Below are 17,439 nucleotides of genomic sequence, written 5' to 3'. Positions count from 1 at the left end.
TGTCTCACGGCTGCACGTTCGCCTGCAGTGGCGGATTTACAAATCTTCAAGGTACCTATAGGCTGTAAAGTTTTTGCGGCCCTTGCCTCTACAATTTTCATGTCCTAGATTATTTTTACAATCCAACAATTTCGTTGAAATTGCACGCAAAATAATTTTTGGGTATATTTTTGAGCTAATAAAAGCTCAATAATGTGGGCAGAGGGCGCAGAGGCCGATTACTGGTTTGGAAAGGGGGGGGGGGGGGCGAACTAGCTGTTTTACTCTAGAATATGGAAGCTTGCTACACGGATTCACGGAACGTACAATTACAAGGGAGAGGGGGAAAGTCATCGGCAACATTTGTTGCAGACGTCTATCTGTAAAACATCAGAAAACAGAAAACCGTCAGGCAGAAATTTTTTTGATTTCTATGAGGTAGCAAAAAAAAAAAAAATAAAAAATCGGTCCCGAAATTTGCCGCCCCAAAATTCTGCTGCCCTAGTTTCAAGCCTACTCAGCCTGCTGGTAAATCCGCCACTGTTCGCCTGGAAGACAGTTCGCATCGGATGCCTTGTCGCGGGGCTGAAGAGTTGTTATTGCCGTCATTTGTTTGTAGGGGAGGAGTATTATCAGATTTATCGATGAGTTGCCTCGTCACTGTCATCCTGTATTTTTGTTCGTTGTGCAATTTTAAAACCTCCCGCCGAATGCTTCGCCACAATTCCAGTTTCCACAGGGTTTTGCCCCTGGTTTTTTCTTTGGTAACCCGGCTCTCTTAGACTTCTGGCCTGTCCGTCCCGGCGCTCCGTTCGGCGTGGATACGGAATACGCCGTATACGCGAGACAGGAGAGGTGTTAGAGATCCAGCTATGTCCAGAGACTGAGGCTACCCATCCCAGCTTAGGCACCATCTTCACCCCCCGCCTCTCTCAGCTAACCAGGCGATTGGCTGCATCCTAAGCCCTTAGACGTACTTACTGCTTCGCCACAGCGCAATTTCATCCGAAAATATACAGACTGTGGCTCATTTATTTTTGTGCTTTGTGTTCGGTGTTTTTTTTTTTTTTTTTTTCGCCGCGTGTATTTGCGCATGATGGGAAGTTCGCCATGATATTGTTATGATTTACCGCGGGTTCGTAAATGATAGCCCAATTAAAGATTTTTATCACACACACAGTTTTATTTATTACCACTACTTGTCACTTACAAATAATCGTCTAAATTGGCAAATAATTAACTACACTTAAAGAAATGTCTATTCCCCAGTCACTCGTTTCACACACCTCGCTGGGCCGCTTTTCTGGCGCAACTCTCGCCGCAGCACCCCTCGTGGGTCTCCGCCGTGGGACTCCGTCGCCGCACTCCGCCGCCGCCGCCGCCACACCCTTCGCCGAGATCCCACACGACGACTCACTCGCAACTTCACTCGGGACTCCGCCGCGCCCGCGACTCTATCGCCCGGAAACTGCCGACTCCACTGAACTCACTCACTCCCTGCCCTGGAACCTTCGTCCAAGGACTTCGCCACTCTGCCGCACCCGCGGCACTATCGCCCGGAAACTCCGCCGCGGGAGAACTCCCGACTCCACTCACTCACTCAGACTCTCTGCCCTGGAACCTTAGTCCAAGGACTTCGCCACTCTGCCGCACCCGCGGCACTATCGCTCGGAAACTCCGCCGCGGGAGAATTCCCCACTGAACTCTTCGCTCAGACCCAAACTGACTCTCTCTCGAGGCCGCCGTCCTCGTTTTATCTATCAGCCGCAATTTCTGGAACTCACGAGCGGCCGGGGCCAGTCGCGTCATTCCGAGCCGTCCAGACGGCAGAAATCTCTCGAAAACACGTGTCGGCGGCTCGCGCAACTCCCAGCTGTCCGGTGTCAGTTACGTGTCAAAGGCAGGGCGCCGCGCGGGGAGTGCGGAGGGCTGGAGGGAGATAAAGCGGCGACCCAGGAGCGCACGGCACATCTCATGTTACGGCGTGCAACTGCGCGTGACGCGGCCTTGCTAACGTTCGTAACAATATGTTAAAAAATTTTCACCTTCAATTTACGAAGAACGCTGGTTACAAATTATCTAGGGATCTTCGTAAATTTATGGAAACTGGGTTCACTTACTTTGGACATGAATCCAAAAGTAAGTATATCAAAATAACATTCGTGGTATAGTAGGGCCGCGACGTCTTGGCGGGTCGACTCCCTAGAGCTCAGCGACCTTGTAATCGACACGTCCCTCCTTGTCTGCTCCGCAGATAACAACGGCCTGGAAGTCTCCATGCCGTTCCGAAAACATTGGTCGAGAACAATCTCACGTACGGTGCAACACAGCGCAGATCTTAATGATACAAAGATGCGATAATGCTTTACGGTAATTTATTATTTAAAGGTAGCGTACTATTTTCTCGACTGGGCAGCTTAGTTAAACATAGTTAAACATAGATATACAATACTTTAAAAGTTAAGAACTAAATTTGTAATTGTGGGTTGCTGTAGAAAACACAATTAATTAAGACTTGCAGCTAACTCCCTCGCTGATGCTTACTTTTCCATTTGGTTTGGCTGAAATGTGAAGACGATCGACATGACACTTTCACGCACTTCAAGAACCTTACCACTTTTATGCACACGGGTTGGTATTTTTTCCATAACAGCACTCTGAAAGAACCATTTTAGTAATTTCGAGGGGTCCGAAAACCATATTTATAACAAACCATCCTCGCGTATTTTATAGTCTCCTGTTGTTGTGCTTGCTTTATAAACAAGAGAGGCTCCAGGAAGGAAACCCTGCCTAGAACCAACGCTTAAAACTATCAGCCTGTGCGCTGCATTTCCTGTTGCCATTACCTACACCTTCAACGTCACCTTTCTTTTGCCAACATTTCTGAAAGGTTAAATTAGTGTCAACCCAGGATTCATCCATGTCAAATATATTCTTCCCAGTCTCCCTGCACTGTTTCATCTGAGTCAGCTACCGTTATCGCCAAGCAACAACGTCAGATCTTTCGAGAAGAAGCATTCGCTTATTTTGGCTTCTTCTCCACACAAAACCCATTTCTTTGAGTATTTTACGCAGCGATGTCTTTCCCTAACTCCATCCGAATTTTTTCTTTCAAAACTGGCAGTAGTTTCCTTGTCGTTTTTTTACTGCACAAAATTCGTGGCTAGTGTGTCTGATCACTCTTCTATCAAAGTCATCAACTGACAACAAACGTTTCCCAGTTTTTTTTTTTTTTTGGCTTGAAATGAATAATTAAACATGAGAGGCTGTTTAACGGTCAAATAAAGGAGTGATAAATAAATAATGTATTAATAAACATTTATATATATCATAAAATCATATATATCATAAAATATATAATGCAATATATAATGTATATAATGTAATATAATATCATGTAATATAATGCATTATAATGTGTAGCAATATCGGCTACACTTGTAGATAAAACATATTCTAACAAGCGGTGCAGAAAGTTTGGAAAATTGCCAAATGCAAAACAAACAAACCGCGGGTGAAATTACGGGGAATGCGTTGAAAAACTTATAATGTTGTTGTTTGTTTTTTATTTGGCGTCTCTCTGTTGTGTTTTCGGATGCGCGAAACTGATCTTTGGCTTATACCTGTGTATCGCGCAGCTCTTTCGGTTGCATTTGTTAGAGGTACTAGCAGACATATGTTGGCAGCTTCTTCATCACAACACTGGATTACACTACTTCTAATTTCCCTCTCCCCACAATGTATTACTTTATTGTATCTTGAACGTCCTGCGTCGGGCTCCATTGTTCACTTCAGACTGAGAGCGTGGCGCCTGATGTTTTTGCTATGAACCGCATAGCGGCTGATGTGCGCGCGCAGCTGCTTCCCCTCTCATTTACTCTTCCCCGCTTCCCCGCAAAACGACACGCCAAGACGTCGCGGCCCTACAGTACCTATACTAACAAAACTTAAAAAAAGCTTGTTAATTAAAGAAACATGTGTGTTTCTCTTTGTTTATAACGTAAAATACCAACTCGGAAGTCAAAATGCGGCGTAGTTTCTACGAAGGTACAGTTATTTTAAATCAGGAAGAACACTTAGTATATTTGAGGTTGAGTCTATGTTGAAAAGTCCGGGCATTTACTGTAATTTCCAACAGTAGTGTGCACTATTCTAGCCATTTTTTTTTTTTAAAGCACTGGTTCATGCCGTCCTCGATTTTAGCAGTGAATTCAGTTATCGCTGTCTCCAAGCTATCGCTGTTTTCAATGTTAATTCCCGTCCCGTCCCGGAGATTTACGATCGAGACATTCCGAAAGCCTCCCCAGTCTGCGTTTTAATAATCTTTATATTATGTGGTGTTTGAATCATCAAAAAATGAGAGAGCAACGAAATCGAATTACATCTGGCGTGGAGTTTCAGTCCACCTGAATCTTGTGTTCGGCTCTTGAGGTGGCATGAACGTAGTGATTTTTTTGTTTGATTGGTGGTATAAAGGAGCCTGCCGTTCACGCTGTTGTTGCGCCCTACAGTTCTGTTCTGTGTGTTTGGTGTTTGTATCGCCTACAGTCGGGAAGCCGGGGGTCCCACACAGGGCATCTAGATCCGTCTCGCTTCGGAACCTTTTGCAAATTCAAACAAAGTCGACATTTCGCAACCAATAAAAACAAACTTTCAACCGCGCTTTTTCATTTAAAAAAATAAATGCTACTGAAGTTGCACGAGCGAGCACGAACTTCGGATATAATCGGATATCCTCGGCAGGGTACTGAAACTATGTGAGTTGGCAGTATTTTTATTTTGTTAAACACGTTGGTCACAATGGACCTCCAAGAACAACACCATTTTTTGACATTAAAACTGTTGAAACGAATATTGTGTCATTAGGTTTCTACCTTATTATTTTTCACTTCATAAAAAATGTTGAATCAGAACATAAAGTGCATGATTTATAAAAGCGTTTACAATTGAATTCAAACTATTATATAAAATTATATTTTATCGCGTTGGCTGCATTGGATCAGTGAGACTTCTGCTGTTAAACATTTAAATGGCTGTTCGAAGAAAAAATTGCAGTGATGAATTACAAGAAAATAACCTAGGAATTACTAAATCGAACTGGAAAGCAGATATTGCGGAATTTAAATTTTCTGATGATGGCACGAATTCGTTCTTTTGGTTAGTATCCTAAATAACTTGGTGAATTTTAAATGATGGCTTAATAGCCAAACTGTTGGTGCAACCTAACCGTACTGTTTCAACTTTTATGTGAATTGCATGTCTTCAGTATGTAATTCCAGCGTGGTGTACTTTAATTATACTGAATGCCACGTGAAAATAATATATATTTACTCTTTATGGTAATGAAATCTAGAATTTTAAATTAGTTTTTTTTTGTAGCTTAGGTTAGGTGTTCATCAAAAAATTAAATACAATTTCCTATTTTAAGTTCATCTCATATCTGTATTTTGTGTATAGCGACAATGCGATATGTTGTAAGTGGTTCATCGTTTTGAACAGTTGGTTAGGTTGTGTCAGCTACATTATGAATACTTTAAATTGTTTGAATGGTTGGTTAGGTTACCTACTTTTAAAATACTGTTAAAGCTGGAATTGCAATAGCCCGTCGCTTTTGTCCGTCAACCATCCATTGATCACATGACCTTTAGTCACTTAGAAGGCCAAATATATATATTTTACATCTGTCAAAAGTTTGGGTAAAATACAGCGGTCAAATGGGACCAATTTGAGCTCTCTAATGCCACCCGTTTTGGAGTGACAATTATTTTAGTGCATCAGAAAAATGCATAATTTTAGGAGAGGTTTTTAATGTTTTGCAAAAAATTAAATTGTACTCTTTTGGTTAAATTTTAAAGCAGGTTTTTGGAATAGTCTTTTTCAAGAAAAAATTTGATGTTTTACTGTAGTTCCAAAAAACAATGATTTTCAAATTATTTCTCAAATGTTTGATGGTTGACACTTTACTCTGTCACGGTACAAATAGGTTTAAGACAGGCTGTTTGTTTTATGACAAATAGTTTTTTTTTGTGTTAAATAGTTTTAAAAATATAACTATTTATTTCAGGCGTGCACATACACTTACCGTGCTGTTCATTTTTATTGGTGGACTGATCTACGTTGCATTTTTTGAACCGGTGCGAAATGACACAATGTACAACATAAAACGGTAAGATTTCTCAATCTGTGGGTTTTATTTTTTTTTTCAATTATGTACTTTTGTCTGTACTAAATATAGGCTATGCAAGATGTTTCTTGATGAGTGATGGCTATTTCTAAACAACTACAAGTAAATGTAGCATTACCTAAGATCTACTTTGAGTAGTTAGGTATATAGCCTTGTAATTACACAGACCAACAATAGTTTTGGTGCCAGGGTATTTGGAGCTGATTTCATATGAATGTCGTGCCCTGAATTCAAATATGGCATTAGTTTTTGGTGGTTTATGTGTTTAAAAAATTTTAAATTTGATACTTGTAGCCTTAAAAAAATTCAAAAGTACCATAATTACCCTAAAATACTGCGACTGAATATAATGCGACTCCGAAATTTTTGATAGTGAGTTTAAAAAAAAATCCTTTATGGGGTATAAATCACAATTCAATCTCGTAGATTTTAGAAAATTTTTTTTTCCATATTTACTAACAGCTTTTCTGGTGCCACTTTGTCAGTAGAGAGATTTGCATGGCCTTTTTAGAAAACCCAAGCGGCAATCGGAAGAAAAAAAAGATAGCAATTATAAGGAAAGGAGTTTTAATGGCTGTAGTTCATTATCCATTCGTCAGAAAGCAGATAATGCTGTGATATATGGTGGTAGTAAAGGTAAGGAGTGAAGGGGGTTTTGGGGTTTGCATGGATAGCATCCACAGTCCAAAGCGTTATCTTGTTTCATCTCTCATGTCTGCTGACGCTCCTTCCTCATGGAGGTTCAGAAAGCCTTAAACAAGAGCAGACTAAAGTTTCAAGTGATGCTGTTCACAGGCAGATCGTTAGTTCAAAAACAAAGTTTTGGTTCAGGATGCAGTGGCTTTAGTGACACAGTTACGAGGCAGTGTGTGTTGTTTATCAACTAAGCTGTTTCCCATCGCTGTAAATTCACATCTTCCAGCCGCACAAAACAAGTTTCTGATTATAGTGTTACTCTTTACGTCAAGGTTTAGCATTTTTGGTAAAAATCATTGCATTATATTCGGGTAAATACGGTATATCAACAGTCATGTGGACTCACTAGAAATTCATTTTTTTTTTGGTTTGCACAGTTGGGTGACATATTCAAAAATGGTCAGACAACCTCATTTAACCTACAAAATATTAATTTATAAAATACAAAATGAGGGGGGGAAATGAAAATTCAACAAGGGGGAACCAAGATGGGTTTCAATTAGATTAAATTCCTGAGGGTGGTGGGGGGGGGGGGGGGGAAAGTGAGAAGCAGGGCCATATCCCTGGACCCGGGTCGAGTTATCAAAGTATTTTTAAAATACCTGGGTTTGCCCTGATGCGACAAAAAAATCACAAGCCTACTTGTTGTTCATAGAATTCATAGGAAAACCTAACAAGTAATGAGATATGGACAGATCTTGCTCACAGTAACATTTACGGACTTACAATAATTTTTTTTTAAACTGTAGGTTTATAATGTTGTACAGCAAACATAAGACGGAAGGCCCGAAAAAAATTAATACCCCCCCCCCCCCCCTCCCCAAACAGGGTTGGCACGTTTAAAACAAAATGTTTAAAACAATATGTTCAAAATTGTTTTAAACAATGCACTCTCAATAAAACAAGTTTAAAACACAATGTTTAAAACATTCTGTTCTAAACATGTTTTTTATATGTATTTTAAAAAAAAGTTTTATTCCTTACGAAAACGAAAACTGCATATTGACATTTTCATCACAAGCATCACTGTCTCATTGTAAGTCACCAATTGTGATAAATATCCAGACTAGGATGAGAAGTTTTGAAGTGAAACACATTCCTTACGTAAACATAAAATACCAGCACTGCTTGGGGTCATACCTTTTAGGGTGCCAGTTCCACTAAGTTCATCTAACCTAATTAAAATCATTTTTTGTTAGTTAAGTGCACGGAAAACAGTTACAAGTTTGGCAGCATTCTCTGTTCCTAGCCGATTACTTACAGTACTAAGCACAAACCCGAATGTGGAGAAAAGATGTTCAATACCAGCTGACAAAGCCACTGCACTGTATAACTGATGTGCCAGGTTCAAAGTTGCATGATGAGTACTTTTCTCCAAAGCCATCCACCATACTAGAGGTTTAATCTCTTTGAGTGTTACAGGACTGAATAAGTACTCCTTGAAAGGTGAAATTTTTGCCTTGTACTTAATATCCGGAATGGCTACAGTCAGGGAAAACCGGGCAATGTCAGGGAATTCCATATTCAAAAATGTGCAGCAATATACCTTACACCTGATGGGACTTTTGCTGAAACAATATGTGCAAAACTTATTCTGGTGGTTTTGATTAAAATTAATATTAAAAGCAAAAAAGTTAAACTTAAAAAAAAAAAACTGTTTAAAACAAAAAAAAAACCGTTTAAAACAATAAAAATATGTTTTTTGATTTTTTTTAAAAAAAAACTGTTTTTTTCCCAACCCTGCCCCCAAATAACCTTGGTTTCTCCCGATGGCAGTGGCGAGAAGAAACAGTTTCTGAGCTTAATAATGAGGTTGCGTGTTTAGGCGTAACAATATTGTGGAACATTTCGTAAGACAACCCCTTCCGCAGATAAACGAGTTCTGACCCTTGATTCCGAAGTATTTTAAAGCGTTTTTGGGTAGGCCATTCCTGCAAGCTGCGTATATTCATCGGCTGCTGTGCTAGCATCGGCGGCCGTGTGTGCCCAGGGGCATCGTGGCATGCGTGGTGGTGTTCATCCTCCTGGGGGTCACGGTCACGCCCGACGGCGTCTTCAAGAGGCCCCACCCCGTCGTCTGGCGCTTCACCTTCTGCTGCAGCATCGTGTACGAGCTGGGGCTCATCTTCATGCTCTTCCAGGCGAGTCTCCAGCCGTCGGACGTTCGCGAAATCCGCGCCTGACACGTGGGCGTCGCATATATTAAAAAAAAAAAGGTAGGAGGGGAGGCATGGGCGTCGCATATATTGAAAAAAGGTAGGGAGGGGGAGGCATGGGCGTCGCATATATTGAAAAAAAGGTAGGAGGGGAGGCATGGGCGTCGCATATATTGAAAAAAGGTAGGAGGGGAGGCATGGGCGTCGCATATATTGAAAAAAGGTAGGGAGGGGGAGGCATGGGCGTCGCATATATTGAAAAAATGGTAGGAGGGGAGGCATGAGCGTCGGATATATTGAAAAAAGGTAGGAGGGGACTCATGGGCATCGCATATATTGAAAAAAAGGTAGGAGGGGAGGCATGGGCGTCGCATATATTGAAAAAAGGTAGGAGGGGAGGCATGGGCGTCGCATATATTGAAAAAAAGGTAGGAGGGGAGGCATGAGCGTCGGATATATTGAAAAAAGGTAGGAGGGGACTCATGGGCGTCGCATATATTGAAAAAAAGGTAGGAGGGAAGGCATGGGCGTCGCATATATTGAAAAAAGGTAGGAGGGGAGGCATGGGCGTCGCATATATTGAAAAAAGGTAGGGAGGGGGAGGCATGGGCGTCGCATATATTGAAAAAAAGGTAGGAGGGGAGGCATGGGCGTCGCATATATTGAAAAAAGGTAGGAGGGGAGGCATGGGCGTCGCATATATTGAAAAAAGGTAGGTAGGGGGAGGCATGGGCGTCACATATATTGAAAAAAAGGTAGGAGGGGAGGCATGAGCGTCGGATATATTGAAAAAAGGTAGGAGGGGACTCATGGGCGTCGCATATATTGAAAAAAAGGTAGGAGGGGAGGCATGGGCGTCGCATATATTGAAAAAAGGTAGGAGGGGAGGCATGGGCGTCGCATATATTGAAAAAAGGTAGAAGGGGAGGCATGGGCGTCGCAACGGGGGGGGACACGTCGCCCCAATAATAAGTCAATTTCGTCCCCTCCAATAATATATTCAGTTTCGTAGTTATATTAAAAACATGATTTCTGTGATACAACCCGTATGTTGCGCACGGTGTATTTAGTTCAACCGTGGTAATGTGAGCACATTTTTAATTCGATCTTCGTGTAAAATCACAATCGGGTCCGATACCGAGGAGAAATACTGTAATAATAGTGAATATAATCACTTTATGTTTGTGTACATGTGCGAAATATTCTTAATACTGACTGCGGCATTTAAGTGCAACATTCAGGTTTCTCCTGATGTTTAAATTAATGATTTTGTGTGGATATAGCACCAAATTTGTTCTCTGAAAATATTTTTTTAAAAAAATAAATTATATATTGCAACCAACATTAATTAAAATATATAGGAAAGAAAAATGTCTAAAAACCACCTTTTTGCACCTTCAAACCCCAAATTTTTCCGGGGGATGACCCCCGGGCCCCCCACTTTTTTCCAGGGGATGGATATTCCTCAAAAACTAAATAAATTGGGGTACCCCCCCCCCCCCCCCAAAAAAAAATATATATTCTTGCGACGCCCATGCCTGACACAACGTAACCGGTCACGAAGAAGTCCCGTCACAAACAGTAACTGTGTCGGAGGTCGCTGAACCTTAATTTCCCTGCACCGTTTTGCTAACTTTCATTTTGTTTGTTCGCCGCCCCACTTTAATTTATAGCTTCACGTTAATCAGTTGGAGAATGTTGGCTTAAAACGCGTGGAAACTATCTCTGAAAAGGTTTTAGCTTTCTCACTAAAAAATTGGCACATTCCTGCGAAATAGTAGATCCATCATGTTGTGTTAATGTTTGTTTTGCTATGTATAAAATTTGACACATTGATATAAAAAAGTTGAAGGAATATTTTATTGAAAGGTCATGAAAAAGTCCTAAAATTGGTTCGCCAGTTGTTTGTAGCCGTCCTATGGTTTGACTAGTCCACCAATGCCCTTCAAAACCTTCCGAGGTCAAACTTGATGAGTTTTCTCAGGGTACTCCCGTTCCCCTACCACCCATTCTTTCAATCAGTTCTCTGTTCTCACCTCGTCGTCTTCTAATGACAATGAAGAGACGTTAAACCCTAATGCGTTCACACAAATACACACAGCAGGTGCGACACGAATACACCCAGACCTTGCTCAGTACGATACGCACTGCATGGTGAGTAAATGAAATGATGTGCAAAAATGCATCGTTGTTCACTTTGCTTTGCACTGCTCATGTGCAAGACTCCGGATGTTTTACTTAATTGTGCCCCTGATCAGATTACATTGAAGGGATTGCCATAGGAAACATTACTTATTTACGCCGGTTGCTGAAGTAAGAGCTATATTTTGCCTGCATGGTGATGGTAAGTTATCGTCCTAGCAAAAATGAATGTGCCTCACCTTTCAATATGTTTAGTACATAATGTGCTATAGAGGTATGTGATTAATTAGGGAATAATATGATTTTTGACGTGACGTCTAATAAATCGATGAACGCCGGCTGCACGCACGAAAAAGTGTCCTGTAACGCACATTGTCCCACTACAGATGTGTCCTGTTTGCTCTTTGTATGCATGCGTGGAATCTCTCTTCATGGTCATTGTACGCATGCGTGGCCTCTATCTTCCACTCGATTGTAACAACCATCGATTTGACTTTTCAATCATATTTTCGTCGTTTGAATTATTAATATTATGTAATTTAACGATCGTCCACCGATTTTCAGCACAATCGGTACGGTTATTTAAAAGTAATGTTGAATATTCAAATACGTTTTGAACCAACAATGGTGTTTTACAGTTACACATAATAATTCAAATTACACCCGGGATCTTTTGCACAATGTTTTAAAAAATATTGTAACACATTATAAATAAGTTTGGTGTATTTGGGATGTGTTTTTGTTATAAAATCGTGTTATAAAAACAAAATAATATATATTTTTTTTGTACTTCAATTTTATTCATAAAAGTATGCAATCATTTCATCATTGTTTTGTTATGACGTCATGTTAAACTATCGTCCGTAAACCGACTTTACAGACAACCAATTTTTTTCAGACCAAAAGGGATGCTATTCGGTTTCTCAAGTACGTGGACCCGAAGCTGGGCGAACCTCTGGAGGAGAAGAGCTACGGCGGGAACTGCCGCATTTACGACCACGAATCCCCCGATGATCCATTCCATAACGTGTGGGTGAGTGGTGGCTGAGGGGGAACATTTTGGGATTGAAATAGCTGGGCGGGTGAGTCCAGGTGTTGTCTTCAGGGCTGCATAAGGCTTAAGCTGGAGTCGAAATGCCAAGATGTACACGACAAATCCGATTTGATGTCGTACATCTATCCAGCACCAGTGTTAATATTGTAGGGTCACGATACCACTGCAACATTAAAACGACAAACTCTGATGTGGCTGTCGGCAAATCTTCCCATGCCAAATGCGTCCATGAAATGCAGTAATGAATGAGCTAAAGACATTGCAAGTCCTGTAAAAAGCTTTTATTTTTCGTGTTCACAGGTAATTAATGTGCATGAAAACGTAAACATTTAGTCGTCTGTGGCACAAAGTGATAAGTTTGTTTTAGACACAAGAAAGCAAGATATAGATATGTTAGTGTTAGCTGTAAGAAGAATTAGAACTAAATCTTGACTAAATATACAGTAATAACATGGACCACAAACAAGATGATATATCATTTTACATAAACAGTTGCACACTACAAATAGGTATGTAAGTGTACCAACACACAATACAATTTTTTTTTTTTTCAGCATAAAGATTTACCAAGTGGGTAAATATTTCTGAAGTTTAGTTTTGTAAGGTTTCCAGTTTGCTTTTCATCATGCGGCACGACATGACTAAATTAGAAATAGAATTTACTTCATACTACAATTAGTTTTTAGATATATTTGTTCCACAACAAGTTTGAAAGTGGTTTTCTTATTGAGGTATTGTAAATAATAAAAAGAATGAACAAGTGGGGAGGTAATTTTAAAACTCAGAATTCATAATGTGTAGTTTATGTTGATGATATTATTATTGTATATATGAACTTTTATTTATCCAAGGTAGCTGTTAAAGTAATTTTGTTGTGCCCTTATACTTTCAGGATTATTTATACAAATGCGGTCTTTCTTAAAACTTTGCTGTTGCAGTCAGTGCATCTCTCTCTGGTTTAAAGTGTGAGAAATGTAACAGCAGAGCGGGTGGCTATCACAAAGGGCCGGACCAAATGGAAACAGTGATAGGGTGGCCAAAAATATAGCACAGTTAATTAGCGCAATGCCATCTGTTATTTTGTAAACTTTAGATAGAATATTAAAAAAAAAAAACTAATAAATTAATTTAAGCACGTATAACCTGAAAACTGTATTATCCAGGCCCAGAGAATTGAAAGTTTACTGTATATGTAGGAATAAGATCACATGGCGAATTGCGATACATCCTAAATGAACACCGAAATGTAAGTTAATACTCCATAAAGCACCTAAATGCAACTACTATCGTAAAATTAAACAGCATTTTATATTAAAAACTTAACTCAAATCACAAAAATTTAATGTTTAACATATTAAATTTAATGAAGTGATGTATTCAGCATAGTTTTTTTTACAAAAATGTATGTACTAAGCAGATTGGAAAAATTAATTTTTCTCTTTTTTTGATCTTGCAACTGTTATTAGTAATTCATTTTTAGATTACGACATTGGTACATTTTTCAAAAAGGACTCGCAGAAATATTTTTTATTGTTTTGAGTGCATCATCTGTCAGTCAAAATGACACTGTTTTGGTGAAATAAGTATCATAAAACATTTCTGTTCAGTAATATGAATCTTTATGATTAAACAGGATTCATAAAAGATAAAAACAGTAATGCCAAAATCTCCTGTTTTAAAAATGAAATTTGCCTAAAAATAAAACCATAAAATCTTGTCTCTATGTATGTATATGTTGAAATGCGCGTAATGTAATCAGTATTTCCATATGAAGTTAACGGGGGACTCAATAGTTCATAATGGTAGTGTGTTTGTGGTTTTCTTTCAGGACAAACTGGACTTGTTTGTGCCGACTCATTTCATTGGCTGGTGGCTGAAGACCATAGTTCTGCGCGATTGGTGGCTGTGCACGGTGCTGTCCGTCATGTTCGAGGTGTTGGAGTACACTCTGGAGCACCAGCTGCCCAACTTCAGCGAGTGTTGGTGGGACCATGTGAGTATGCCGGGTGGGACCATGTGAGTGTGCCGGGTGGGACCATGTGAGTGTGCCAGGTGGGACCATGTGAGTGTGCCAGGTGGGACCATGTGAGTATGCCAGGTGGGACCATGTGAGTATGCCGGGTGGGACCATGTGAGTGTGCCAGGTGGGACCATGTGAGTGTGCCGGGTGGGACCATGTGAGTATGCCGGGTGGGACCATGTGAGTGTGCCGGGTGGGACCATGTGAGTGTGCCAGGTGGGACCATGTGAGTATGCCAGGTGGGACCATGTGAGTATGCCGGGTGGGACCATGTGAGTATGCCGGGTGGGACCATGTGATTATGCCGGGTGGGACCATGTGAGTATGCCGGGTGGGACCATGTGAGTATGCCGGGTGGGACCATGTGAGTATGCCAGGTGGGACCATGTGAGTATGCCGGGTGGGACCATGTGAGTATGCCGGGTGGGACCATGTGAGTGTGCCAGGTGGGACCATGTGTGTGTGCCAGGTGGGACCATGTGAGTGTGCCAGGTGGGACCATGTGAGTGTGCCAGGTGGGACCATGTGAGTATTAGGGTGGAACCATGTGAGTATGCCTGGTGGGACCATGTGAGTATGCCTGGTGGGACCATGTGAGTATGCCGGGTGGGACCATGTGAGTATGCCAGGTGGGACCATGTGAGTATGCCAGGTGGGACCATGTGAGTATGCCGGGTGGGACCATGTGAGTATGGCGGGTGGGACCATGTGAGTATGGCGGGTAGGACCATGTGAGTATGCCGGGTGGGACCATGAGAGTATGCCGGGTGGGACCATGAGAGTATGCCGGGTGGGACCATGAGATTATGCCGGGTGGGACCATGTGAGTATGCCGGGTGGGACCATGTGAGTATGCCGGGTGGGACCATGTGAGTGTGCCGGGTGGGACCATGTGAGTGTGCCGGGTGGGACCATGTGAGTGTGCCGGGTGGGACCATGTGAGTGTGCCGGGTGGGACCATGTGAGTGTGCCGGGTGGGACCATGTGAGTGTGCCGGGTGGGACCATGTGAGTGTGCCGGGTGGGACCATGTGAGTGTGCCGGGTGGGACCATGTGAGTGTGCCGGGTGGGACCATGTGAGTGTGCCGGGTGGGACCATGTGAGTGTGCCGGGTGGGACCATGTGAGTGTGCCGGGTGGGACCATGTGAGTGTGCCGGGTGGGACCATGTGAGTGTGCCGGGTGGGACCATGTGAGTATGCCGGGTGGGACCATGTGAGTATGCCGGGTGGGACCATGTGAGTATGCCGGGTGGGACCATGTGAGTATGCCGGGTGGGACCATGTGAGTATGCCGGGTGGGACCATGTGAGTATGGCGGGTGGGACCATGAGAGTATGCCGGGTGGGACCATGAGAGTATGCCGGGTGGGACCATGAGAGTATGCCGGGTGGGACCATGTGAGTATGCCGGGTGGGACCATGTGAGTATGCCGGGTGGGACCATGTGAGTATGCCGGGTGGGACCATGTGAGTATGCCGGGTGGGACCATGTGAGTATGGCGGGTGGGACCATGAGAGTATGCCGGGTGGGACCATGTGAGTATGCCAGGGCTTGTGTGCCGAGTCATTCGACGTGAATTTGTGCCCTCGCTAGATAGTGCGCACAAGAAGGCTTGAAGAGTCTGTGTTGATGGTATTTCCAGCCCTTATGGTTGACTGCCATTTGTGTATGCGACGACTGGAGACCTCAAGTTTAATTCCCGCTGAAATAAAAGTTTCTTAACTTTTGGTTTCTGGTAGTGATGGGTCGAGTCACCCTATTTCAGCATCGAGTCGAGTTTGAGTTAAACGAAGCAATTTATCTTCCAGTCGAGCTCGAGTCGAACTCATGGAAATTTGTCGAGACGAGTCAAACTTTTTGCAGCACTTGCATCTAGCTGTCTGATGATTAATTTTTTCAAAAAATTCCCAAATCTCTGCTCTTGATTTCTGTTCGTCACTTTGTGACGTCCCAGGCCGTACAAACATATCCATTCCACTAATACTAAACTGTTTATGATTAATACGACGCCGGCGACGCAAACATTACTTTAAGTGTAAACATAAACTTCAACAGCCTCAATTTTCTGTTCGGCCATGGAAAACTGGTTGGAGATTTCAATTATTGTTGATATTGATTTGTCAAAGTGGCAACATTCCCTGGCTGTATGATGACTTAGTAAGGCCATTGGCCCGGAGTTAAAATGGCGGCTATCTAGTGTTTAGTAGTAAATATTATTTACTTCCAAAGCTGCCCAAATATTGACGATGTTCGTGGTCTTGTTCATGACTGAATCTAGAGAACATCTTTTAATTCCATTATAGTTAAATAAAGGTATTTTGTTGCAATTAGAAATATTATTTGCATATTGAAGGATGGGATGCACTGTTTACGGTTATACACGATCGAAAATAAATAATCTTCCGACTTCGTTTTCAATGTTTTCAGTGTTGGATCAGAGGTTTTCCACTAGGTAGGCCTAAATAATACGTTTTATTTTATTTTATTTTACTTTAAAGTGCATGGTTTCGGATAAGTACCTTTACGATTGGAAATTGTGCAACATTATGGTCGAGCCAAAAACTAAACTTTGACGAGACTCGAGGACACGATCTTAATCAACTCTTTTTTCGAGTCGAGTTTAATTTCACCGGCTCTACTCGACTAGCTCGATTTTTCAAGTCTCGACCCATCACTAGTTTCTGGTAATTATTAGTTGAGTAATTGGCTTTACACTCTATTCAAGATGTGTCAATTTTTTTTAACAAGTATTTCGGCAAACATTTTTTTTTTTCCCCTTTTTAAATTATTTGACAGCTGAATATTTCCTATGAAATTAGCGAAGTATTTATTGATGCTCTATTAGCTAGTCTGGTGCTGCAGGAATCTGTGTTAGTTTTGTTAATTTTATTTCAATATTGAACTGTCAAATTAACAATGTGTAAGTATATGTTGGTATGTGCATACTCTGCTTAATATTTCCATGTAAGCTAATGGGAAACTTTCAAAACCATTATTTTTTTTTTTTGCTTTAAATGTTTTTTTTTTTTATTAGTATTATGTAATTCTTTCCAGTACTTGTGCGATTGGAGGCTGAGTTGCTTTGTAGTTTTCTGTGGTGGCCTTGGGGATCTCTCACATAGTTTGTGTGTGTGTGTGTTTATCCAAGACGGAGGCAATGGGGTGCTGGTTCCACGGGTGCTATGGTTCTAAGACACTCCGCCCGTG

The 17,439-nt window shown here is 41.6% G+C and overlaps 1 protein-coding gene across 2 annotated transcripts in view; it reads left to right on the top strand.

Annotated features, from left to right (window-relative positions):
* Nucleotides 1–4,836: 4,836 nt before the first annotated feature.
* The window catches only part of LOC134539106 (phosphatidylserine synthase 2-like), a 31,498-nt gene continuing 18,895 nt past the window's right edge, over nucleotides 4,837–17,439 (top strand). Inside the window, exons 1-5 of one of the 2 annotated variants that reach the window (XM_063380838.1) lie at nucleotides 4,838–5,136; nucleotides 6,044–6,145; nucleotides 8,850–9,000; nucleotides 12,056–12,190; nucleotides 14,040–14,204. In XM_063380838.1, the coding sequence (XP_063236908.1) occupies nucleotides 5,009–5,136; nucleotides 6,044–6,145; nucleotides 8,850–9,000; nucleotides 12,056–12,190; nucleotides 14,040–14,204 (681 nt within the window). In that variant the 5' untranslated portion in view covers nucleotides 4,838–5,008. Of the gene's footprint in view, nucleotides 5,137–6,043; nucleotides 6,146–8,849; nucleotides 9,001–12,055; nucleotides 12,191–14,039; nucleotides 14,205–17,439 lie in introns of both variants that reach the window. The other variant, XM_063380839.1, reaches the window with a different exon arrangement.

This window comes from Bacillus rossius, chromosome 14 (genome assembly GCF_032445375.1).
Source record: "Bacillus rossius redtenbacheri isolate Brsri chromosome 14, Brsri_v3, whole genome shotgun sequence".
NCBI classification, from domain to species: Eukaryota; Metazoa; Arthropoda; class Insecta; order Phasmatodea; family Bacillidae; genus Bacillus; species Bacillus rossius.
The sequence above is the reverse complement of the archived record's forward strand: the minus strand, read 5'-3'. Positions and strand labels throughout refer to the sequence as shown.